This window comes from Gymnoscopelus braueri (genome assembly GCF_963280865.1).
Source record: "Gymnoscopelus braueri genome assembly, chromosome: 1".
Classification (NCBI taxonomy): domain Eukaryota; kingdom Metazoa; phylum Chordata; class Actinopteri; order Myctophiformes; family Myctophidae; genus Gymnoscopelus; species Gymnoscopelus braueri.
The window spans coordinates 57,727,677-57,755,570 of record NC_137603.1 but is presented as its reverse complement, the minus strand read 5'-3'; the positions used below and the strand labels follow the sequence as shown (position 1 = coordinate 57,755,570).

At 41.7% G+C, this 27,894-nt stretch overlaps 1 protein-coding gene across 1 annotated transcript in view; it reads left to right on the top strand.

Annotated features, from left to right (window-relative positions):
• Window positions 1-27,894, top strand: part of LOC308086177 (synaptosomal-associated protein 25-B-like) — a 68,481-nt gene that overhangs the window by 16,197 nt on the left and 24,390 nt on the right. Inside the window, exons 2-3 of the mRNA XM_080429609.1 lie at window positions 17,521-17,628; window positions 20,228-20,269. Of these exons, the coding sequence (XP_080285735.1) occupies window positions 17,557-17,628; window positions 20,228-20,269 (114 nt within the window). The 5' untranslated portion in view covers window positions 17,521-17,556. The remainder of the gene's footprint in view (window positions 1-17,520; window positions 17,629-20,227; window positions 20,270-27,894) is intronic.

Genomic DNA, 27,894 nt, shown 5'->3' with positions numbered 1-27,894 from the left:
TGTGTATTTTGGGGATGTCATGTATTGTCTTGGTGTTATGTTGTTGTGTGCTATGTTGTTTTGTGCTATATGGTTACGTGTTTTTCTGTTGGAACAGACTGTGAAGATGAATATCCCTGAGGGGACAATAAAGATAAATATTATTATTATTATAGCACTATCTATTTCTAGAGCGGCTGTCTGGGACCCCCAGCTCCCCCTGGCTTTGTGTCAAAGTGTCCTTGAACAAGACACTGAACCCCTAACTGCTCCTGAAGAGTAGGTCGGTCGGTGCCTTGCATGGTTGCCTCCACTGTTGTTGGTTGGTGGGTGATGGGGTGAATGTGACACACATTATAAATAGCTTTGGATAGAAAGCACTTTAGAAATGCAGAACATTTACCGTTTGTAACTTTCCTCTACTACCCCGGATTTGAACCCGGTGCTGAAACTTTTACCATTGAGCTAATAGAGCCTGCCTGCTTGCTCAGGGGATTAATTGAATCTTGAATTGAATCCGTGTCAGATGAGATCCTGTGTCTAGGTGAGACATGACCTTTGACACGATCCAAATGTCTCAATAGAAGAGCAGGAGACAAAATACAACCACCCAAATTGTATAAGTTATATCGTATACAAATTAAATTGTATTCATAAAAAAAAGTTACATGGTGCCGCTTTAATATTGTACCTCTTTTCTCAGAATTACATGTTTTGGTTGGCGATCTTACAAAGAAAGGGGAATAGAAGAAATAATAGTCTGATAATAGACAGATAGATTTAGTTTAGTTTTCCTCTAGGACAGGGGTTTTCAACCGGTGGTCCGCGCGGAGGTATTGCAGGTGGTCCCTGGCCATGCATATATATATATATATATTTTTTTTTACTTTTAATAACTTACAGGAGTTCTTACTGTATGGTGTGTGTGTGATATGAAATGTGAGCTTACCATAATCACAGTAATCCTTAATCATATTCCATCATATTCAAACAAAATCACTGTATTTTATTAGATATTATATTGCTATTATAGCTATTTTCTCCAGCTCCCTGTGGTGCATGAACCCCCAACCACTATTGTGTGGGGTGGGTCTATGATGGACCCACCACGCACAATAGTGGTGGTCCCCAGGTTGCTCTTAGTCAGGATGGTGGTCCCTGGGTCAAAATCAGTTGAAAACCCCTGCTCTAGGAGATTGATTTGATTGATTGATTGATTGAATACTTTAATAACAGTTTGCAAAAAGTACAGAGGTACAGTTATACAATAATGCTAAAAGGATAAAAAAAAAAACAGTGGGGGGTAATTTCTTTTGGCAAGCTAGAAGACTTGTCTAGGTCCAGTTGTAAATTGCAGACAGGTGCACTTTTATAAGAAACGTATTCCCTACAGTATGTGCTGATGTAACACAAACACATTTCACAGAATTGTACAGAAGTATACAAATTACAGGATTTACAGGAACACTTATGGCCTCACGGTAAGCACCTACATGCTTAGTCGTACGATAAAGAGCGAAAGATCTGAAAGAAGATTGTACAGCGGCTATTTTCTCTTTTTCAGACTATTTCTGCCTATATTGACATGCCCAAATTAGGGATGACAGATGATTAAAGTTGTTCACTACAGGGGTCACACAACAGAGACAGAGTCATAGCTTGACACTTCTCAAACTTTTTCATGTCAAAGACCCCTCAAAATTATATGTATTTGGCTGCTGACCCATCCATCTAAAAGATATGTTGTGCCAGGGACCTCTAGAAGCGAAGATTTGAGTTATATATATAACGATACGCACGCACGCACGCACGCACGCACGCACGCACGCACGCACGCACGCACGCACGCACGCACGCACGCACGCACGCACGCACGCACGCAAAATGAAACCACAAAAGCAGCCATTAATTTCCTATTCAGTCAAGAGGCATATGTGCCAGCAAACTGTGGAGGCATAATTATACTAGCCTGGTAAACCCTCCCTCCGGAAATCTCAATTCCATTTCATTTCAGGAGTGAGTCTGGCCTGATCCGCCTGTCTGCAATTTTGGCTGTGCTGGAGTTGGGCGGGAGTAATACCGTTGACTGACAACCCCTTCAGCCAATGATAATTTTTCCCCTTCAGCCAATCAGCAGTTCACCAGTCTTAATGTGACGCGACGGGACTTTTGAGACAGCCATACCCAAAATGGGTTGCCTTTTTCGGGTACAATGGTGTCACTGCCCGCCCCTACCGGTTCTCTAATTATTATTTTTTAAATAGGCTTTGTCATGATTAATTGACCACATATATGAAGTTAAACAACTAAATTCTATCCAAACGATATCTTATAAGTAAATTCCGTGCCTCAAAATAGAAGTTAGAGAGCTTTTTGAAGTAAAAAAATAGCGGAGAATTGGCCGCACAAGAAAAAGATGGCTGCCGTTCGTGTTTTGGGCTCACTCGAACTCGCCACCTGATTGGCCAACGTAAGCTGTCAATCACAGAACAATGAGCGACGACGCTGATAGGCCCGGCCGTTTGGCATACAGAGCCAATATTGCAGAAAGGCGGATCATGCCAGACTCACTCCTGAAATGAAATGGAATTGAGATTTCCGGAGGGAGGGTTTACCAGGCTATAATTATACAGCATCATTAACCTATACGACACCAATGAGAAAGAAAGCAGGGAGACAACTGCCAAGTTGACCTCCTTTTCCATGACAGAATCAGACCAATGACAAAGACCCCCTCCCCCCAACAACACACACACACACACACACACACACACACACACACACACACACACACACACACACACACACACACACACACACACACACACACACACTCACACGTCCTATTTTCTTCAGAAACTATTTTTTTGTATTTGTTTATTTTATGTAAACAAAAGCATGGCATGTGATTGATGGTGGAGGGGAGGGGTTGATCATGCAGGCAGTTCATCACTGACAGCCTGACTAGATGGAAGGAAGGAAGGTCTGCTCTGACCTTCACTCGACTGTTGTCCCCGTTACAGCAAGAAAGATACAGTCACTCCCAAGTCCCAACACATTCTCACAGATGGGCGTCATTTGGCGTCATCTGTCATTTTCACTCCCTAATGCGTCACTATAGGACTACAAAAACTAAAAGACACGCTTCAAATACTACTCAAATCGAGGGTTTGGCCAGCTGCCTCAGTGGCTAACCTGGTAGCAACACTTGACTTGGTGATTCTCAAAATTGAGAACCCCAAATTGATATGTATTTGGCCGCCGACCCCCATCTGAAAAGGGTTTGTGCCAGGGACCCCCAGAAGAGAAGATGTGTTTTTTCAAAATCGTTCAAAATCATTGAACATTTTCCCCCAAAAAATTATAGTTGTTTTTGAGGACTCCTGGAGGTCCCAGGAGGACCCCACTTTGAGAACCACTGGTCTATACTAGGCCCCCTCTTTTTCCCCCCTCTACACCAAATGTTTTTGCCGATCTATAAGCTACAAGCAAAGCGACATTGACGATTGTTCGCCCCCAGAATAGGGATGCTGGGCTTCGGGTTAAAAGTATTTGTTTTCTTCACATTTGGTTCCACTGATGTAATTCATCATCGTCAAAACTATACCGATGTGGGATAGGGAACAGAAAGTGACATGTTTATTGTAGCAGAAGGCCCTACTCAAAACATGGCCAACTCGGACAGGATTTAAATCCTAATACACAGATATTGTATCTGTAGATGAGCTATTTGTTTGCTATGAAGAGATCTTAGAAAGTTTTTGCCTGTAACGACATGCCCAACATATAACAAAGATAGGTTTAAAGTGGTTAAAGAGGTGGTGCCATGGTTTTGCACTTTTTCTGTTTTTCATGTGTCTATGAGGTTGATAGAACGTCATTAAGCCCCCTGGTGGTGTTTTTATGGTGTTTTATGTCTTCTCTGACTATTTTGAGTTTCTTCCTAGAGGCTGAAACCTTGAGGGTCAAACGTGCCAATAGAAAAACAGCACTTTAATGACACAGTAAAATTATACCCTCCCCTTCATTATCATAACACAACAGGTGTGGGCATAGATGTATATAAAGGCTAGATGGCTCAAGGGGGCGTCGCAAGCGTAGCTCAACCGCGGCCATCTTGAGACAGTCATTCATAACATTATGTCTATGGTGCATATACTTTGAAATAACCATAGCGTGCTCAATTTTCATCCGATTTTCAAACGGTTTGGTGTTTTGTTAACACCAAAGATGTAGTTATGATACTGCATACTTATAATTATAATCATGTTTTTTTTTTATATAAAATTAAGTATGCAGTATCATAACTAAATCTTTGGTGTTTACAACACACGAAACCGTTTGAAAATCGGATGAAAATTGAGCACGCTATGGTTATTTCAAAGTATATGCACCATAGACATAATGTTATGAATGACTGTCTCAAGATGGCCGCCATCTGGCAACGTCGTACTCCATTGGCCAGCAGCGCGGTTGAGTCATCTAGCCTTTATATATATCTATGGGTGTGGGCATGAGGAGGAGGAGGGACTAGGACAGGTGGGTGGTGCTAAGGTGGTGGAGGAGGTGCTAAGGTGAGAACCAGGTATACTTAATGAACTGGAGGCGTGTCCACATATAAACATAATTTCAACACTTTCTGCACACTTTAAAAAAAATCTTCCTCCTAGTATAACCATAATACCTGATGATTATGTTTTAGGGGGGGAAAAAATCACTGAAAATCACGGCACCCCGTCTTTAAGATTACAGATCAGATCAGATCAATCAATCAATCAATCAATCAAACAAATTTTACTTAGGACGCTGTGACGCGTGGTGAGCTTGTAGATCTTACATTTTTGTTAGCATACATCAAGTATAAATCAAGCATTACTGTAATGCCACTAACTTGTAATGGCTCACACATTGTGTATGCTGTTACTCCACTGACTTGTAATGGCTCACACATTGTGTATGCTGTTACTCCACTGACTTGTAATGGCTGACATTGTGTATGCTGTTACTCCACTGACTTGTAATGACTGACATTGTGTGCTCCAGCTCGTCTAAAGAAAGATTGACAGTTTTTAGCAGCAACAAAGCTCCCTAAGCCTCCATGCCGTCCAAGCAGAAATGGGAATTCATTTATTTGGCCTGGCCCCGTTTTCGCTCCCTCTTGGTGGAAAGACTGTCAGCAGTATGGTGAGGAGTTGATGGCGATTAGCCAACTAGCTTGGTTAGAATGAGACAGCATTCTCTCTTAATGACGCAGTGCTGCAAAAGAGATGGGGGGGGGGTGTTGTTGTTGTTATCAGTGTGACCTAACAGTACACGCTTTCATTTCTGTCTTCTTCTCAATTGTACCGCACTCCTTTCACTTCTTCCCATATGCCTTCCTCAACTCTCTCTCTCTCTCTCTCTCTCTCTCTCTCTCTCTCTCTCTCTCTCTCTCTCTCTCTCTCTCGCTCACCTCCTCTCCTTATGTTAAATGTACATTTACTGCAAAGGTTAAAACGCAATTTAGATAGCATGTTATTAGACAGATAATTAGGTTCATTTGTTTACCTGGCATCCTATTGTTTCTATAGTTTCAATGTACATATTAATATCTTTTAATGATATATTGTTTAGACAGATGCTACGTCTTTGGTTTACCTATGATCCTAGATTACTGTCTCTCTATGCATTTGATGTATATGTTTACCTACTGTACTGGATAAAGAGCGTCTGCTAAATGCCTAAATTGTAAATTGTAATAATCATATTAGCAGGCATATTTATACTATTATGTAAATAGCTCATGCATCATACAAATCCTGGTGGGCCAAGTGTGGAGGGCCTAGAAGGACCCTAAGCTCCTTGGTTTTTGCTACCCTATTATTAATATCTCAACATCACTAGCTGTTTTTCCCCCCCCCCATACTGCCATGACAGCTGAATTTCCCTCATGGCAGATCTATCATAATCAATCTCTCCTCTCACCTGCCTTTTCATCTGCTGTCACTGTTCCCTCATTAACTCTGTCTTTACCTGTCTCATTCTGCTTTCTTCTCCTGCTCAATGAACAGTTCGTCATATCGCTACCAATGCTGAACATCTTGAATCACAGACTTTAGCGCCCCTGCATACTCTGCCCTGAGACTGAACTCGCTATGGGAATATAGAGCAATCTTACACATATTTTTTTAACAAATTAAAACCACTATCTTTAGTGATAGGTAACTAACTTGTTATTGTAGATATATTCCAATGAACGGCATGTAATTGCACTAATTACACACTAATCTTATACTTTTTTTTTATTAGATTTGATTAGATGTCACGGTAAAAAGAAAAACACATGTTACATGCTTCTCAGGGAAATGTCAAGGATATAAACACAATAAAGTCAGTGACTTTTTTCCATTGTGGTCCTTGTTCTGAGACAGACAAAACATTTCAACATAAAAAAAACAGGCAATGCAACAGTAAATAAAACACTCTAGAACTATAACACTAAACACTGATTGCAGCATAAATAAAAGATCTACTAATAAATAGAAGAGCTATTCTGCAACATTTTCTAAAAGCCATGGCTTTGACCCTTTTCTTGAAAAGAAGATGGCTGCTGATGCTCTTTATTGTCGGGGGGGGGGGTGGCAAGTTTCAGTTTACTGCTCCTCCTCCATATCTAAATGAGCACAGCGTCCAAAATGTCCAAAACTGTTCCTTTTCTTTATTCAAATTCAAAATTAGCAGAAGTAGCAAACTTTTGATACTTTTGTGTGACGCTGTAGTATGATCAAGTAGGACGTTAATTTACGAAAAAACACAAAAGGTTAGAATTTGGAGATAAGAGTTTTATGCCTGACAGCGACGATAGCATACGTATATACACCGCCTCATCAAACCAGGGGTTTCAGAGGATCTCAATGTGTACAGTTTCCCATTTCTGTGTGCGGAGGCAGGCTTTCTCTTTGTTGCCTGAAATAGCATAGCCATTACATTGGATTCCTGGAGTCCCATTTGGTATGCTGCTGTGTGTACCCGTTTTAATCATGTCAGCCTCCAACAGTCCTAATCCACAAGCCTTTTGGAGAATAGCTCTGAACGCTGCTCTGCTCCACCGTACACTTACATGCTTCTAACAGAGGACAGACAGACAGACAGACAGACAGACAGACAGACAGACAGACAGACAGACAGACAGGCAGGCAGGCAGGCAGGCAGGCAGGCAGGCAGGCAGGCAGGCAGGCAGGCAGGCAGGCAGACAGACAGACAGACAGACAGACAGACAGACAGACAGACAGACAGACAGACAGACAGACAGACAGACAGACAGACAGACAGACAGACAGACAGACAGACAGACAGACAGAGCAGCACATACAGCCATACTGCAGATACAGTGCACACATAAGCACACCAGCTTTAAGTGTGCACACACATCTATATGCATACATGCACGCACATACTCACGCACGCACGCACACACATACTCACGCACGCACACACACACACACACACACACACACACACACACACGTGTGCGCGCGCAGCGCACACACACACGCACACACACACACACACACACACACACACACACACACACACACACACACACACACACACACACACACACACACACACACACACACACACAATGTGGATGGTGGACTAAGCTCATGTCAAAGGCTGAAAATGAAAGTTTATGTAAAATGACATCAAATGTACATTCAGAAATAACCAAGGACAGCTGATACAGCTGTGTTGACAATACAGTACAGATGGAAAGATGTAACAGCCCACATTTGTATATGAAATGGTTTCCCTTGCATTGTCCAATCCACAGCGGGCACTACTATAGCCAAGATAGTATAAGTAAAGTAAGCCTTGCCAAGCCATGAGGCCCATGGGGCAGGAACATATCAAACCCCCAATCCAACCCTTGATGCTGAGTGCCAAGCAGAGAGGAATTAGGTCTCATTTTCTTTGGTAGAAAGATATATGTACATACAGTATGAGAAATATAGATGGATACATACATACATACATACATACATACATACATACATACATACATACATACATACATACATACATACATACATACATACATACATACATACATACATACATACATACATACATACATTGCAGACTGCTCATCTGTGCTTGCAGCAGGGCGCAGTCATAAAGCAGTGGGGCTGCAGCTACAGCAGATATGCTGCGGGGGGTGCTGTGTCTTGATTTGAGCATGTAATCATATTACATGTTATATCACGGTAGGGCATTCACAGCTCTTTTGAGGTGCAGCCTTTGACAGATCAAAGGTGGACATAACATTGGGGTTGTTGTTAAACTTAGATTTGTTTGGACAATCATTTTCCACTCGTTATATGCCATGTTAAAATGAACAGACTTCATTTAGACGAAGGAAAGAGACTCCCGCTACGCCGAGCAGGAGGTTCGTGCCATGCAGCCATGAAGCCTTATCTCCTGTCAGCCACTGACAGTGCACTTTCAGGCTGGAGGAGCAGTTCTCTATCGGAGCTCTGCGGGAACCCACAGTATTGGCTATCCTCTGCAAGAAAGGCAGTCACGTTGTTACTGCAGTGCAGTCAAACGGCGTCTCCTCCAGCTCAGACAAGCTTGCTGTGGGGGGGTTTAGTCAAGTCAGATCGTGGCTCTTTTGTAAACAGCCTCTCTCAGTGCCAATCGAGGACTAGTCTGTTATTTAACCTACATCCAGGTGGGTTTACTGGTTGTACTCGACTACTTTTGGGGAGTAGTTGATGACTCCTAAAATTATCATGATCATCATCATCAATGAATTTAGCCGAGGTGTCCTAAATGTCCTAAATACATACAGTACATATGTACATACATAGAGTACATATAGACAGCACAGACATACAGTAGAGAATGACAGGAAAGAGAGTGAGAGAAGAGAGAGCAGTGGTGTGCAAATCCTCTTTTCCATGCTGCCTTTAATCTCCTGATGGGCGTGTGTGTGTGTGTGTGTGTGTGTGTGTGTGTGTGTGTGTGTGTGTGTGTGTGTGTGTGTGCGTGTGTGCGTGTGCGTGCGTGTGTGTGTGCGTGTGTGTGTGTGTGTGTGTGTGTGTGTGTGTGTGTGTGTGTGTGTGTGTGTGTGTGTGTGTGTGCGTGTGTGCCTGCGTGAGTGTGTGATTGTGTGCGTACGTGCGTGCACACACACACGTGTGCATTTTAATAGGCTATATATAATGCGGTGGCAGCAAGAATTGGTTCTTGCCGGCAATGATATATAATTTTTTATGAATTCGATTAACCTTTATTTAACTAGGTCATGCCATTAGAACTTGTCAGCCCATTATGAAGAATGTCTTTTTCAGGGCTGACACATGTCCAGTGTTGTGTTCAAATCTCATTGGGTGGCGTTATGCACGGTTGAGTTTGGTTGGCGATGTAAAGATTGTTTAGCTCATTGGTAGATGTTATGGTTTTTCCTCATTAAACCTGAAAAGTCACGACACAAACATCCAACCTGAGACGATACAATAATACTCCACAAAGGAGTGTGTATGTGCGTGCATGTAGGCATTCCCTAGGACAGTGGTTCCCAAACGTTTTTTTGGGGGCTCAAGACCCAAAAGAGAAATTTGGTGACTCTCCAGAACTCACCCAAACTTACAAAAATAGAAATACAACTTAATTTAATTTAATTTTAAAAATAAATATTATAGCTACAGATGTAGCCGATCTACAAGCTCACAACACATCGCGATGCAACATATAGTGAGTGAGTGTAGATAGGCTATTTTCACAATTTCAGATATTTTTTGAAAATGTCTGAAAACTTTTTGATTTTTTTTAATGTCTGAAAATATTTTTAATAATATTCTATCTATTTTGGGGGAAAAGGAAAAGAAAAAGAAACAAATGGTAGGAAAGGTTAAAAAAAACTGGATATTTACTCACTACCCTATACGTTTGGAAAAACTGCCCTTGGAGCAGAAAGATGGTGTGTGTATTCTCAGTCTCCAGACAGAGCAGACTAACATGGCCAGTGGAGCTGCTTACATACATACAGCAGTATGGTTCAGGGCTGTAGTGACTTTAACAAGGGAATAAAGGTCAAGAGCTAAAGGCCAGTACACTGAACACACCACCCACATGTACAACAGCATGAAGGCATTTGCTGAGCACGGCTTTTAACCCCAAACTGATTCAGAGCCGTTTCTTACAGCTCCCCTCCCCCACACGTGGATTTGCATAATTGGATGAATATGAAGGACAGTGATAAGAAAAAAAAACATTTCAGCAAAATTGTTCCTATGAGATAAAAAGAGATATATAGTTTTGTGTTTGAGTCAGACTTCACCAAAACCACATTTTGAGTTTCATGCGATGCAAAAAAAAAAAACAGATTCCTTGCACGTATTATTATTCTTTTACTCCAATAGCAACTGTGGTGATTTTCACTTTTAAGCAAAATTGCCCCAAGCTTTGTATTAATGAAATAACAGAACGAGTCACATAAAAAAAGAAAATGGAGAGAGTAAATGCATGTTTTGCCTGTTGATGGCATGCTTGGCTGGTTGGGGCTCATGAGTTGTACCTGTTGTTTCTTTGATTTATTTACTTTGCTACATTACTGCCACTGGAGGTCAATGAGGTGTTCAACAAGCCATGAGGAAACAACTCTCAGACACAGAGACATAATGACAGAAAGAGAGAGAGAGAGGGGGGAGGGAGGATGGAGATGGAGGCATAGAAATGTGGAATGCATTATGGGAGAAAGCAGGAGACAGAGATAAAGAGGAAAAAGAGGAGGAGAAAGAGAGAGAGGAAGAAAGAGAGAGAAACGCAGGAAGATTGAGTGCAGAATTCAAAGCAATAAATACAGTGAAGGGAAGCGAGTGGGGAAGAGAAGAGCTGTGGGGAAGCATGATGAGCTATTGACTCATCACGGAGACGGGAGAAAATTGCACTGGAAGGACGAACGTGATGAGGAAGCAACAGAGGAAATGAGTGAGGAGGAAGGAGATACGACGTGAAAGGCGAGAGGCAAGACAGTGAGAAAGAGAGGGAAGATGAGAGTGAATTAAAGCGCTGAACATTGTGATGTTTAATGGCTTCCCGTTTCGACGCGGTTGCACCCTGTAGGATGCTGGAATTTCATTCAGCACACGTGCGTCCTCACAGTAGTCAGTGTTACCGTGAACAAAGAATGCAGCCGTACAAATGATTTTAAAGAGGCAGGTGACGGATGAAAGCTGCGTTCAACATGGTTCAGTTCCTAAGGGGCTGAATGTTATGCTGCTGCAGTGCAGTGTCGATTTCGTCGACTAAAACTATGACGAAAAATGTTCGTCTGCTACCCTTTTTCACTGACGAAAAATAAATAAAAAATAATTAAAAACTAAGCTGCGATGACTAAAACTAACTAAATATAATAACAATTTCGTCAACAAATAAAAACTAGACTAAAATGTTGGAGAGGGACTAGTGGAGAAGAGATCCAGTAGAACTAAAAGACACCCGTTTGCACTCTGAAAATAGCATCTACAAGCTCACAAACGCGTCGCCGCGTTGTGAGCTTGTAGATCGGCTATTTTCAGCATGCAGCCATTACGAGGCCATCAAGGCCGCCAAAATACATTTTAGTCGACTAAATCAACTGTAGATTTAGTCGACTATAATCTTATGATATTTAGTCGACTAAAACTAGACAAAAACTAAAACATTTCAGATGACTAAAATATGACCAAAACGAAGAAAAAAAATTGCCGTCAAAATCAACACTGCTGCAGTGGCTGTTCGGAAGGTGTGCCCCGTTTGGATTGGACCGATTGCTTAGCCCCACCAGACGCTGAGCTTGTGAATCTTCTATTTTCGTCGAATGTTCACATATTTTCACTATTTTTTTTGGTCTAGCATCAGAATAGGGACGCTAGGAGGGTGCCAACTTAGGAGACCATTTGTAGGATTTGTGTACCATTTCGCCTATAGTGGCTCCAGTCGGGATGGCGTATCCTCCTAAATTAATCAACTTTGATATAAAGCCTGTTGTGCCCTGCGTCCCAACATGCGTACCCAGATTCACTAATAAGTGGCGGTACGTAATCATAAGTAAAGACGGTGCTCAGTTGGCAAAAAGCCGGCAAAACTGGTACTCTGTACCAGTGAGCATCACTGGCCCAATTCAAGCACTGTCTGTATATATTACATCAATGGCGTCCGTCCATAAATAATCCAATTTCCAGACGCAGCCTAATTGAAACGTTGATTGGCTAGTAGGTCATCTTTTTGGCCAAAAGGCCAACCGATGGTATAACTTCTTCAGTGACTCATTTAGTCAATGATATTATTGTGTTGTTTATAGGGCTGTCCCCAAAAATATGTGGAAGAGAGAGAGAGAGAGAGGGAGAGGGAGAGAGAGAGACAGAGAGAGAGAGAGAGAGAGAGAGAGAGAGAGAGAGAGAGAGAGAGAGAGAGAGAGAGAGAGAGAGAGAGAGAGAGACGGAGGTGAAAGCTTTTAAATGGCTGTATTTTCGCTACATGCCTCCTTTCCCGGCACACACTGAATTATTAAACACCCTGCATGACTCCTCCGGAGAGATGGAGAGATGAGGGAGAGAGGGAGAAAGAAAAGAGGGGCTGGCTGAAGATAGGGGAGACAAAATGAGAGAAAGAGAGCAGGGACGTGCTGGCCACTGGGAAATGTGGGACAATTCCACATTCCAGAAAGGCCTCTCCATTCCAGGCCGACCAGGCCGGCCGTTTTTTTTTTTAAACGGACGAAATTAAACTATCTGAGATTCCCAGGCTGAATTAGGGGCCCAGCACGTCCCTGAAAGAGAGAGAGGGGGAGAGGGGGAGAGTTGAGGAAGAGAGGGAGAAAGAGGTGGGGCTGAGAAGATAAGGGAGACAAAATGAGAGAGAGGGAGAGAGAATTGGAGAGATGAGGGCGAGAGATAGAGAGAGCTATAGGGAGGAAGGAGAGAGAGAGGGAGTTGGAGAGATGAGGGTGAGAGATAGAGGAAGGGAGGGAGAGAGAGAGAGTTGGAGAGATGAGGGTGAGAAAGACAGGGGTAGGGAGGTAGAGGGAGGGAGGGAGAGAGAGAGTTGGAGAGATAGAGATGAGGGTGAGAGATAGAACGATAGAGAGGTAGAGGGAGGGAGGTAGAGAGGGGGGGTGTAGGTGGAACGGTAGTTCACCTGGGATCACCTCTGTCTGTCTGTCTGTCTGTCTGTCTGTCTGTCTGTCTGTCTGTCTGTCTGTCTGTCTGTCTGTCTGTCTGTCTGTCTGTCTGTCTGTCTGTCTGTCTGTCTGTCTGTCTGTCTGTCTGTCTGTCTGTCTGTCTGTCTCACTCTCTTCGCTGCAGAACTCCAGGTCTTTAGGTTTTTCTAATCTGTATCAGGTGGGAAGTCTCTTATGAGAGACACAATAGAACAGATTGTGCCAGCAGACTCCTTTTCTCCAGGGACTTCATTAAAGGTGAAGAAGAGAACAGGAGGAGGAGGCGGGGATGAAGCAGAGCAGAGCACTGGAGAGAGAGGGTGGGAAATGGACTTTCTCAGTTTCAACTTGACACTGAGGAAGTCATCATCTGGATGAGAAGCACAGAGAAAAAGATTGAGAAATAGAGAGATAGAGACACAAGGAGACAAAGATTGATAGAGACAGACAGACAGACAGACAGACAGACAGACAGACAGACAGACAGACAGACAGACAGACAGACAGACAGACAGACAGACAGACAGACAGACAGACAGACAGACAGACAGACAGACAGACAGACAGACAGAAAGACAGAAATAGATTGAGAGACAGGACATAGTGACAGAAAGAAAGACACTGAAAGAGAGAAAGAAAGAGACTGAGAGAGGCAGAGAGACAGAAAAAGAGATTGGGAGAGACAGAGAGAGATTGGCAGAGGGAGATGGGAAAGAGATTGAGAGACATACAGTACAGATGGAGAGAGAGAGAGAGAGAGAGAGAGAGAGAGAGAGAGAGAGAGAGAGAGAGAGAGAGAGAGAGAGAGAGAGGTGTGGAGAGACAGACAAAGTGTGTTGTTGGATAAGCTGATGTCTGCCTGCTGTCAGACATCAGCTCTGTCATTGGCTGAAATAAAACTCCCATCCATTTTTCATGGACAACTTTGGCTCCTGTGTGTATGACTGTATGACTGTGTGTGTGTGGGGGGGTGCTCGCATACGTGCGTGCGTGCGTGCATGTGTTTATAGCTGCAATGGTGCATGTGTGGCACACAGCCAGGTGAACAAAAATAGCCCCATTTTCTCCATTTTGATTCTGTTGCCACCGTCCCCTTGCTGTGGCGCTCCATGACAGGAAAGGAGGATGGCGTATTATAGGCTCTGTGCACAGCAGCCATATTGGAAAGAATTTTTCACAGGTGTTAGCAATGATACTAATCTGTTGTTCCATTCTGGTCAAACAGAGTCAGGGTGCTGATATTGTGCATGTTGGCTCGTGTGTTTCCTTGAGGGGGTTCCAAATGGCCCCTTACGGGTGTGTAACTCTGAGAGTGTACAAATGTCTGTGTATACTCTCAGAGTTCTTTTTAAAATGTAAAGGTGTGAGAAACACTGCGCTAAATGTGCTAAATGGAACAGAGCCTTCATTAGTGTCATTGGTAAGACCCAATTTCATTCCGATATAGCTGCTGTGCATAGAGTCTAATGGTTCTTATAGAGTTTCACACTTATTTGAACAACAAAGAAAATGCCTTTCTGCACCTTTAACTTGCTATACAGAGCAACGTTATCCAGCTGTGGGCTGTACTAAAATTATACGCATCCCATAGTCTTGAGGCTTAAAAGCTCCCATGTTCATGTGCACAACAATGTCAACAGTATGGTGAAATCCCTGGGTGCCTAACGCGAGTGGGAGTACACAGAGCGTCTTACATAATCAGCCCTGGATGATGTTGTTGAATCCCTCTGACACAGAGGGCACAAGACACAGCTACATGAGTCATGATGGCGTTTTACAATCCTTGTCCGTTTGTTCTTTTCATTTCACTTGTGTCGTGTATCGTTGCGTCTAATACTTATAGAATTTTACACTGAAATAACACAGTTAATACAATTTACAATTTAGGCTTTTAGCAGACGCTCTTTATGCAGAACAACTTACAGTAAACAAGGTAAACACATCAAATGCATTGAGACAGTGTAGTGCCTCAGTAATCTAGGATATAGGTAATCCAAGAAGCTAGCATCAGTTTAAACAGTATAATATCCAAAAAATAATAATCTGTACATTAAAACTATAGGATGCCAGGTAAACAAAATGAACCTAGCATCTGTCTAAATAACATTCTATCTACATTAGCTTTTAACCTATGCATGAGACTGCGTGGTACGTCGTCCAGTGTAATACAACACAACCCACTCCTCTATGAGGATGTGTTTAGATGTATATATATCTGTGATAAGAATATGATGTCCGCACACGATAGAGCTGTCCTCCCACGTTTTATGTAACCAACAAAAGCAACGTTTCGCCCATGCAAGGGCTTCTGTTGGTTAAATAACATTTGGGAGAGCAGTCTATCGTGTGCAGGCATTCCCTTGTTTTCGCGTATTTTTTGGTCCAGCACCGCTTTGAAAGAAATGTGGGGATGTGCATATCGTATCCTTTTTTCATAGATGTATATATCTCTCCCTGCACTTAAATGGTTCTATTCTAATGTGCTGAGCAGGGAGTGATGTATAGCAGAACCTGAATGAGATCAGTGTAATTTCTGACTGACTGATCTCTATGAGCATGCGTTTTGTCGGACAGAAAAAAGAAAAAAAAAACTATCATTTAACCCTTTAAGACCGGGAATGCATCTGTGTCATTTTAAGATTTCTTTGGCTATTAAAAAATAGCAGATATACAAGCTCATAGCACGGCACCGAGTGCCGCGGTATGAGCTTGTAGATCTACTATTTTTGAAATATCGTGAAAATGTGCAAATCATTGAATATATATATATTTTTACTTTTATAAAAAAAAATTACTCAAATCTTTGCTTCTGGGTGATTCTACAAATGTCTTCTAAATCCTAGTTTCTTTTTTCATTTTTTTTTAAACGTATATGTTGCTATATATATCAGTGGTTCTCAAACTTAAGGACCCCCAAAATTATGTATTTGGCCGCGGACCCCCATATGAAAATATTTTGTTCCAGGGACCCACAGAAGCAAAGATTTGAGTTAAAAATGTAAATATATATATTCAAAGATTTGCACACATTTTAACGATTTAAAAGAAATAGCAGATCTACATGTACAAGCTCATAGTACAAGCTCATGTACAAGCTCATGTACAAGCTCATGTACAAGCTCCGAGTGCCGCGCTATGAGCTTGTAGATCTGCTATTTTTGAAGAGCCAAAGAAATCTTAAAATGACACACAGATGCGTTCCCGGTCTTAACGGGTTAAAACAATGTGGTGATCTGTCCAGCGATTTGAAAGATTAGCTGCGTATACCCAGAATGACCCTCTTATAGATGGCTAGACTCCTGCTGAGCCAATGCTGTAAAAAATTATTGTAGTTTGCCAGCATTCCTTGCAGTGTTGCCAAGTCTGCTTATTATAAAAGCGACTTTGGGCTTGTTTTTCTGTAAAGTACATATTGGTTGTAGCGGGTTGTGGTTTTTTTGGCTTGTTTTTAAAATGTAGTTATTTGGGCTTGCTTTCAATTTTGTGTTATTATTGTTTAAACCGCTTCTTAAACATTTGCATGTCAAGGACACCCAAATTAATGTATTTCTCCACCATCAGATTTAGTTTTCAAATATATTCCAAATACTTCACCTTTTCTTTTCAATATATTTTTGAAAATAACCAATGTATTATGTTTAAAGTGCTCATGTAGCCTATAGTAGTCGCTTCTTTTGGGTCTCGTTTTCATAGACCTGGCTGCTTATTTCTCTCACAAAATCCGGGCTGCATCCGTAATAAGTGTGGAAACGATCCATAACGCTACACTGTGCTGCTCAGCATTCTGCTGTTGTTTTCCCCCTTAATCCTGGGAATGTGTGTGCCAGTATGTAACGCTATAGAGAGAGAGAGGGAAAAGAACCGCTTTTATTAAACCGAGGAACTGTGTGAGGCGAGCACAATCCTCAGTCTGAGGAAGAGCTTTGAGCTCGAAACGTCACAGCTTTTATTGTGGTGCAATAAAGCATGTTGTCGCATTGGAGCCCCTCAGTGTGCGAGCGTTTATTCATTTTACTGTGCTTACTGCTCGTCGCTCAGCACCTGCCCAAGTTCGGGTTGGGGATGTGCATGTCGTTTTCCTTTTTTTTGCCCTTTTTCACAATCCTCAGTAATTAATTAATCCTTAATTATACTCTGAGTGTGTACAAATGGAACACAATTGACCCTTAGGTGTCCTTTTTATTCCGTTTTGTGCACTGCACTTTAATAACGTTGAGCTTTATGTGTGTGTTGTTTGCATAATTGGTTATTGTACATGACCTGTTATACTAACCCTCTCTCTCTCTCTCTCTCTCTCTCTCTCTCTCTCTCTCTCTCTCTCTCTCTCTCTCTCTCTCCCCCTCTCTCCCCAGCAGCATCCAGACCTTCTGGTGTAAGGATCATCTGTCATCATGGCTGACGAAGCTGATATGCGTAATGAGCTGACTGACCTGCAGGCCCGTGCCGACCAGGTGGCCGATGAGGTATAAGCCAGCGAGATACACACACACCATTGACAACTTTTCAGACATTATTCCCCCCAAAACAGGCCTTATGTTTAAACACTGAAAGCTAAGATTTGGGAAAATTTCTTTTTTTACACGTAATTTTTTATTGTAACTGTTTTGGACATATGAGGTTCCAACCGGACAGAGACGATTTACACATTTCTCAGTCCGTTTCTCCACAGTGGCAAAGTCCATGGCAGTTTGCCAACAGATATGATTTGGGAACAGTTTTGAAAGGTTTCATTCATTCAAGGATCCAATTCATTAAATTCATAGTGGACCAATGGACCATGCTCAATGGTGAAGAAAATAATATATTCTACTGGCCCAAACCTTTAACGACAAAGAGGAAATTGAAAGTACTCTGACCTTCTCTCTGGAAAGAACTTGAAAGCCATGTGGTAAATTAAAAACAGAGGACCTTTAGCAATAATGTGGAAAACTTTTCAAGTTGCCCTTCACTAAAATATCTTTGACAGAATCCAGGAGTACTCAGGGTTTATGACTGACTTTGTCATATCCATAGAAATGAAATTACTACAACAGATTATTCGCCTCAAGTTTGGTATACTTATCTATGTACTGCTGAAGAATCTGACACCGAACCCTTTTTGAACCCCTATCATACATAGGCTAATTATTTTGGAAAATACACAGACATCACTGATATCGCTAAAACATACAAATGCCTTTTAACAGGTCCATTTTGCACTGTCAGAGCTAAATGAACACTCTTGATTTTTCTGTGCATAATCTCTTGCTAATACTTAGGGTTTGGCTATTACAGATAAGCTACAGTACTGTGAATTCGTTTAACCTCTCAATAATTAAGTAAAACAGGCCTTAGATTTTTTTGATTGATGGCAATGAATTTTAGAAACGTGATGGGGAGAAATGTGATGGGGTTTGGGAGGGTTGCAGAAGCCCAAGGCACATGATTTTATGTTGTGTTAAAGGACGACTTCACTCATTTTCAACCTATCTTCGTAAAATTGGTCGTCACTGTCTAATGCTCATGATAATATCGTACCATTTTCGTCTGCTCACTCTGTGTCTCAGAGGAGGGCTGTGGACAGTTCAGAAACCCGCCTACCAGTGACATCATCGATGGGGAATCCAAGCTGATAGAAACTGCAGGCTTTCTATTCCTGGAAAGTTAGCCTGCTATAATGGAAGCCACTGTTCTCGCGTTAATACAAATTTCATAAAAAATGCGAAAATGAGGGTTTCTGAACTGTCCACGGTCCTCCACCGAGACAAAGACTGAGTAGAAGAAAATGGTACCATATTATCATGAGCATTAGTGAGGACCGATTATATGAAGACAATGGGTGAAGTCATCCACAGATCTTGAACTGGATTCGAACCCAGGACTTAACCCATTTTGGGACCTCTCCCCCTATAGCTGGACGAGGGCGCCAAGATGTTTCAGCAGTTTGTTCTCTAACTTTCACCTCTGGGAGCAGAGACAGTGTGCTCATCAGTAATGAGATGATAGAAGCCCAGGAAAGGCAGATAATTCTGTGAGGCAGAATAATAGACTAGACTCAAATGGCCCCATTAAACATTCATGAGGAGATAATGTAAGAAGCTCCTCAGCTATAAGGGGAGACAGGAAGAAGAGGGAGGGATGGATGGAGAGAGAGAGAGATTTTTTGGGGGGGAAAATAAGAATGCAAAGAGACGGATAGAGGTAGGAGGAGGAGAGAAGAAGAGCAGAGGGATTTTAGAAGCAGGAGATGAGGAGATTGTGAAGTGAAGGAGTTGAGGCTGGGTTTTTTGAGGAGAAAGGGGAGGGAGGAGGTGACAAGCAAAAGGCAGGGTGAAAGAGAGGAGGGAAGAGGGTGCTTGAATTAAGAGAGGGATAAGATTAAGAGGGTTAGAGGAGAGGAGACTGCTATTCATAGTATGAGAGTTAATTATGTGACTTTCACTGAAATATGAGTAAAGGTTATTCTAAAATAGAACTCTGTTCCACATGGATAACATGATTACTTATTTTTGACTATACTTGATCTATCATTAACTTTGTATTATATTTTATTTGATGATGTATCGTCTCACATCAAACTGGCCAAAATAACACTATACACAGAGAACAGAGATTGTTATCCACATTAGCCAATTTCCATCCTTATGGAAAAAGCAATATTCCATTAAAAAAAAGAGACGACAAACAACACGTTCCTTTGCTATTGAAACGTTATTTTGTCAATGACAACAGCGATGCAAATGCTTTCACTGGATTCCCAATGACGTAATGACTTTGTCCACGGTCACCTCACTAAATTGTGATCATTTATATATCACTCCATCAGCCCAGATGTACCAAATTAGCATGATGTGTTTCTTTTTTGCAGTATTGAACATGACGGAAACTTGAATTGAATGACAGTTTTAACAGTTTTACTTATTTTCTGACAGACAGTGAATGTCCTTTTGTCTTACTTTCTGCACATTAAAGTTTATGACTGTACTGTATTTGTCCTTGTGTGGGGCTTTCTCTAACAGCTCTCTCTCTCTCTCTCTCTCTCTCTCTCTCTCTCTCTCTGTCTGTCTCTCTCTCCCTGCCCAGTCTCTGGAGAGCACTCGCCGTATGCTGGCTCTGGTTGAGGAGGTGAGTCCAATGACACAGACACACATCACATTAACCACTGGACTACAATACTCTACATGATTAAACACCTCCTCTCCACTCCTCCACTCTCTCTTTCTCCCCTACTACCCCCCCCTCTCTCCACCCTCCCCTCCTCTTCCTCTTGCTACTCTTTTCCTCTCTTCTTCTTCTACCTCCTCCTACTCCTCTCACCTAATCCTCAGTGTTGCCAAATTTTGTGAGAGAAATAAGCAACCAGGTCTAGGAAAACAAGCCCAAAAGAAGCAACTATTATAGGCTACCTGAGCACATATAATATACTGTATACATGGGCTATTTGAAAATAGCAGATCTACAAGCTCACAACGCGTCGCTTCGCGACACGTTGTGAGCTTGTAGATCTGCTATTTTAAAAAAATCGTGAAATAAAATGTGAAATATTTGGAAGATTTTTGAAACATTCTAACAACACAAATCTGGTACGGGGTGCTCCCTGGCACAAAACATTTTGAGATGGGGGGGTTAGGGACAAACATGAACACACCTTTTGCTGTGCAGGTTGCCGCTTAAAATGAACATAACCCGCAGTACTGTATCTGTGTCCTCCTACTTGTCTACACTCTCTGTGCCCAATATTAAGACCACTTTCTTGACATATTTTCTCCAATCCATTTTTTTTCCTTCAAAGAGAAGAAAGTCATTAATTATTTCAAGGTTTCAAAATTACTTCTTTTTGTTATGCTGCACATGATATTCGATTCCAGTTCTGTGGTGTGTGTGACCTCCACGTGGTCTATACTGGACCCCTCAGCTCTGTCTGGGACCTTTGACATTTGGAGATACTGCCAGGAGAATGATGTGACCCTCGTCCTCTCCTGGAGGAGTCCTGTCCTCAGTTGTTCCAAAGTCTCTTTTCTGGAGCACTCTTTGTATAACAGTTACATAAAGCTGAGAGATGTTAAAGCTGCACTACGTAACTTTCCTCTTCTACCCTGGATTTGAACCCGGTTTCCTGCACAAGTCCTGATTTTTTTGTTTTGTTTACCATTGAGCTAATAACCAGCCTGCTTGCTCAGGGGATAAATTGAATCTTGACCATCAGGTTTTCATGTCAGACGTATTCATGTCACATTCTGTGTCTATAGGTGAGACATGACCTTTTACACGATCTAAATGTCTCAATAGAAGAGCAGGGAGACAAAATACAACCACCCCAATTGTATAAGTTATATTGTATTAACATACTCTACCATACAGATTGGACAAAAGGACATTTTATTCATATAAAAAAAGTTACATAGTGTAAAGAAAAAAAGCAATGATTGAAAAGAAATTGAGACCTGAAGCCTGAGATGTTTGGAATTATGCACGCTGTCCGCTGTCCGCTGTCCGCTGTCCGAAAGTCGGGTCCTATTGCAGCAGCAGCAATAACCTTCAAATACAGGATAGGTGCAGGTAACATTAGAGAGATGAGAGTAAGATTAAAATGAATAAATCATAGAAATAAAATAAAATAAATAGACTTAGAGTTAGCTAGGTTTAAAAGAACTGAATTGAGAACTGAACCCCTGCAGCCTATAGATTCAACTGTCTTCCCAGACATACTGTTCAACCCGTGAACTCACTATTATAACATTATGAACAGTGGTGGAAAGTAACATGTACTCAAGTACTGTATTTAAGTACAATGTTGAAGTACTTTTACTTTACTGGAGTATTTCCAATTTCCTATAATTTTACTTCTACTCCACTACATCTCAAAGACAAATATTGTACTTTTACTGCACTACAGTTATTTGAATATATACTTTAGTTACTAGTTACTTGAAAATGTAGATTTTGATTATTATTACAAAACATACATTAACCACTTCCGCCCATTTTAAACTTTGTCTATTTGGAAATAGCCAATCTACAAGCTCACAACGTGTTGCATCGCGACACGTTGTGAGCTTGTAGATCTGCTATTTACAAAAGATTTAAAATAAAATGTAGACATAATGATAACTTGTGAAACGGGACATTCTGCATAATGAGTACTTTTAGTTTTTACCGGACTTTTACTTATTACAGAGTGTTTCTACATTGCGGTATTGATACTTTTATTTAAGTAAAACATTGATACTGATTATGAATTATGCCCGTTCATTGTAGTGACATACTTTATCTGATCTCTCCTCATAAAGCAGACAGGGGTGGACAGTTCTATTTCACTGAGCTAAAGCAGGCTTTCCTACAATCATTTAATAAGTCAAGAACATAGAGGGCAGCTTAGCTACATTAAGCCTACATTAAGCCATTAATATACAGTATTTAAATAGCGCTGTTCTTGTACTAGATAAAGCATTGATTGAAGAGCAAACAGAACATTACTACTACTGCTGCTGCTACTACTACAACTACCAGGGCCGGATTAAGACTTTGTTGTGCCCAGGGAATGTTTCAGAACCACGGAGAGCGCCTTCATTTTATCAAAACAAAGTCAGTCCGTATGCATGTACAAGGCCAGTACAACTTATGAAATAATTACACCATAATAATAATAACTAGTCCATACCCGGGGTCTTGCTTTAGGCATTACTTTTTAGGCGTTTTTTAGGCCCTTTGTGTTATGTGCTGTGTACACAGTATGCTTAGTTCAACTTTAGGAGAGGAGGCTGTTCATTTGATCCTCATGGCTGTGTGTCACAACCCGGTCAATTACCTATAAGTCCATGCGTATACAGTACAGTGTTTCAGCAAAGCTATTTGTGCAAATAACATGACGTCCATGCGAACATTGTGCTTGTGAATAAATGCTAAATACGCGCTATGGACATGATATCCAAAGTGCTCCCGCACGCATTGTGTTGAGTTGACACGGCTCCAAAATCAAAGTCCTTTATAACTGTAGCGCTGTCTGTTCTGCTCTTCTCTGTGTACTGTTGTGTGTGTGTGTAGCCCCATAGTCCACCCACCGACTGGGAGCATTGCGACACACTGTGAGCTTGTAGATCGGCTATTTTTGGCAAAGAGATTTGGTGTTGACTGAAAAAGTGGTCAAAGTACAGTTGTAACTCAAGCACAGTAGCAGCATAGTAGGATAATAATACAATCAATGAAGGAAAGCACAGACACATGCAGACATTTCCAACAACCCGTAATTATCACATCACACTCGCGCCAACGACAAACTAATAGTAAAACTATTATCTCGTAAATGTTTCTCTCAAAAGCTTTCTGTCTTTTCGAGCTGAGAAGTCTGCAATGACGTCAGAGGTCAAGAGCAACTTATTGTAGATGTGGACTTACATTTTTTAAACTCTAAACACGGAGCTACCAAAATGTGCATAACAACGCAGTCTCCAACCACTTCATTATCAGAGTGCTGAGACATTGCTTAGACATTGACAGGTTTTGGGTATTGTCATCTCTTAAGTTATGCCATGGAATGGACTGGCTGACGTTTTTTGTAATTAATGCATACTGTTTTGGCTGTTGACATGTGAGCAGACCACAAGACTTTATAGGCTACGATTACTTTCATTAGGTTGAAGATGCTTTTGTCAGTAATTTGTGGTGTTCGGGAATTTTATTTTAATTTTTATAAAGGGCATGAAAGAACAAAAAAAGACCTTTGGTCTCCAGGCAGCAGTTAACTGTATTCACCCCAATTAGTTGTAATGTACTTTATGGGTTGCACATGGGACCCATTCTGAGAGCAGGTTTAATTTGCGTAGTATGCGTGATATAGCACTGCTTTAGCACACGCCTGGCATGTTAATAGCATTGTCATAGTATTGTCTGGATGGGGGGGGGGGGGGGGGGTAGTTGATTGGTGTTGCCGGGAGGCCCCCCCCCCCGGAGCCTCATGCCCCGGGCTGCAGCCCTGTGAACCTGTGTGTTAATCAGGCCCTTACTATGTAGTAGTAGTAGTAGTAGTAGTAGTAGTAGTAGTAGTAGTAGTAGTAGTAGTAGTATACTACTACTACTACTACTACTATACAGTACTACTGCAGCGATGACAACCTTTTTATCTTCTTCTTTTGAAATATTTTCTTTCACATCAGGACATAATGTAATGACCATTAGACTCATTAACCTCACCTACTGTATCTCCCCAAGTCCCTCCCCAGTCAGAGTTCAGAATTTGAATTAATGTAGAATGTGTAATTAATTAATGTGTAATTTGCATACAGATGTGAGGGGACTTAATTTAATTTACTTTTTTTTGTTTTTAAATCCTCTCTCTTACACTTATGCCAGTGTGCCAGTGATTACCCTCCCCTGTGCCAATATTGGCACCCGTGCCTAAGGTTGCCTAACCCTGCTTTACAACATCCAGAGAATCAGACCCTTCCTCACCAAGGAGTTTGCCCAGCTCCTTATCCAGGCCTCAGTCAGGCTGACTATTGCAACTCCTTCCTTACTGGCCTCCCCACATGCTCACTGAAGCCCCTCCAAACCATCCAGAATGGCACACCTGGTCTCCAACCTCCCAAAATGTTCACGTCTCCCCACTATTACGTTCAATTCACTGACTTCCGGTTGCTGCCCCCTCAGTACAAAACCCTGGTGATGGCCTACAAGCCAATCAAGGGCATGACAGTGTTGCCAGATTTTGCAGAAAAACAAGCCAAAAGTCACATATAATTATAAGCAGACATGGCAACACTTCCCGCTCACTAGATCAGCTAACACAGGGAGGCTGTTCGAGCCTTCCACCCTGGCCATATGTCCTAGATCAGGAGTCTTCAACAGGGGGTCCCTCGAACTTTTAACCATTTGAAACCTAGAATTCCTTTTCTGAGGGGAACATTAGCCGAAAATAGACGATCTACAAGGAAAGCTCACAAAGCTCACAACGCCTCGCGCTGCGAGGCGTTGTGAGCTTGTAGATCGGCTATTTTCGGCAAAGAGGTTTGATGTAGGAGAAAAAAGAGCTGATCAAGTACATGTTTTCAAAGTATTGAGCGTTTAAGCGGTTAACTGTCTGAAAATGCACATTAACATGAATTCAACACTGATGATAGTGTTGTCGAACAAGTCTTTGAAGCTATCTATATGAAAAGGGTTAATCTGCAACACAATGTTATGCAATATGTAATGGGGGCGGGGTCCCTGCTTCATCTCATCTCTCAGTTAAGGGGTCCTTGATCTGAAAAATGTTGAAGACCCCTGTTATGTCCTAGATTCTTCTTCCTCCTGGCTCGCAGTCCCAAGCTGTGGAATAACCCCCCCCCCCACCCCCCATCAGTCAGGACTGCAGAGTCACTCCCCGTTTTCAGCCGCAGTATGAAAACCTTCCTCTTCAGACTCCACCTCGCCCACTATAGCACAACTCATTCCTATTCTTTTGATAGATGCTAGTTATACAATGCAGATATAATTTATGTTGGTCACATGGATGTTTATTTTATACTGCTGTTTGCTACTACAACTACTAATACTACTAATACTACTACAGTAATATACTGTAGTGTCATGAAATATTGTTCTATAGGCTCCCTATACGTATGTATATTGTATTGTCAGCATGGTCATGCATGTACTGTAGAGCTATTATTGCTTTATCAATGCTGGGATATTGCTTGCTCCACGCCTTTGTATAGCCGGTCTCTGTCTGAGTGTAAGGAAGCTGCTCAGTAATGCATCTGTCTTCCTTAATGTGTCTGTCTTAAAGGACGACCTCACCAATTTTCAACTTATCTTCATACTGTATAATTGGTCCTCACTAATGCTCATTATAATATGGTACTGTTTTTTCTATCAGTCTATGTTTATAGGAGGGCTGTGGACACTTCAGTAACCCTACCTACCAGTGACATCAGCGTTAGGCTTTTTTTTTGTTTTTGTGTTGTTTCATATTTTTATTAACCGCGAGAACAATGGCTTCCATTATAGCATGCTAACTGTCCAGGAATAGAAAGCCTGCGGTTTCTATATTAGCTTGGATTACCCATCAGTGATGTCACTGGTAGGCGGGTTCCTGAACTGTCCACAGTCCTCCTCTGAGACACAGAGTGAGTAGACAAAATGGAACCTGGAAAGTGTTGTGCAGGCTCTACCTCTCTTCATATTAGTTTCATTGGCCCAGCACCCACCGTCGATGTGCGTGTAAATAAGTATGCCTAGACAAAATGGTGCCATATTATCATGAGCATTAGTGAGGAGCAATTATGAAGATAGGTTGAAAATGGGTGAAGTGCTCCTTTAAGCAAATTGGAATGAATGGTATCATTATCATTACCTCCAAAAGTGGTACACCGTAGAAGGGAGAACATATCAATCCAGTGCTGCTGAGGGTCAAAACGGGCACAGTTTAATCACCAAGTGCAACTAATATAAAGGATTTATGTAGCATCGTACACTGGCAGGCCTGGCCTGGCTTTAGTCTCTCATCCACAACAGAATCAGAGCAATCCCACACCACAGACTTCTCTACTCACCTCTTAGTGTTTACAGTAAACTCTGACATATTCACTACCATGATGCTTCACTGTTATATTTTCAGAGTCCACACAATTTCATTAGCTAACCTTAACCTTTGACTGGCAAGTTTATAACATATTGTGAAGGCGGGAATACTGAGTGCTCGCCATCCTTTGAAGTTATGGGTCTTCAACAGGGGGTCCGGGGCCTCTAGGGGGTCCTCAGAATGTTTTTAGCCTGCCTACCGCTGTCGGCAAAAGGAAAGGCGATAAGCCATGTGATTCAACTATGCTTATAGCATAACTCTAGATTTTATTTTCTTTTTTCTGTCCAGATTCGTCTTATTTGTCTGGCAGTAGAAATGCCAGCACACACTCTGTCTCTGGGCTAGAAAGCCTCAAAAAGCCACATGCTGAGAAATATTTAAATAATGTTATCCTTAATTTAAGATTCACTCTACGCTATTATGTCTAGAAATGGACTATTCATGGACGACTAAGTTGTTACAGACAGTTTTTGAATTGAATGCAAAAAAAAAAAAAGCAGCAAACTTTTCAGACATTGTGCTACTAGCCTAACTGCCAGAAACATTTGAGCACAATTTACAATTTAGGCATTTAGCAGACGCTCTGATCCAGAGCGACTTACAAAGGTAAACACATACATCAACTGTATAGAGACAGTGTAGCGCCTCATTAATCTAGGATCATAGGTAAACCAAAGAACCTAGCATCTGTCTTAAACAATATAATAATAATATAATATAATAAAACTAGAAAATGTGCTCCTCGGAGCACAGGTCTCCGCCAGTACTGTTCCTGATTAATCCTGTCTTACCTATTTATATTACATATTGTCACGTGTCACTTGACCAATGTTAGCTTGACCAATGTTACCTCACTGCAAAAAGCATAAATGGCTTTTTGAAGTGACACACCTATTTATAGGATTTTATTTCGTCATGCGTCTCGCTAGCCAATCAAAAGCATTGGTGACAACATATTGTCACGTGTCACGTGAAGCTTGACCAATGTTAGCTTGGCTAGGGGGGGGGGGACACACAGCGGGACGGGAACGAAAACATACTCTCCACCTCTGGCGGAGACAAAAATCACACCCAGTGTGAAGTGGGCGGTGTGGTCATCACAGTGGTCATCATAGTGATGGAAGCTCACTTCAAAAAAGAAATACATTTATTGAAAAGAATCTTTATTGGTCATCATAGTGATCGAAGC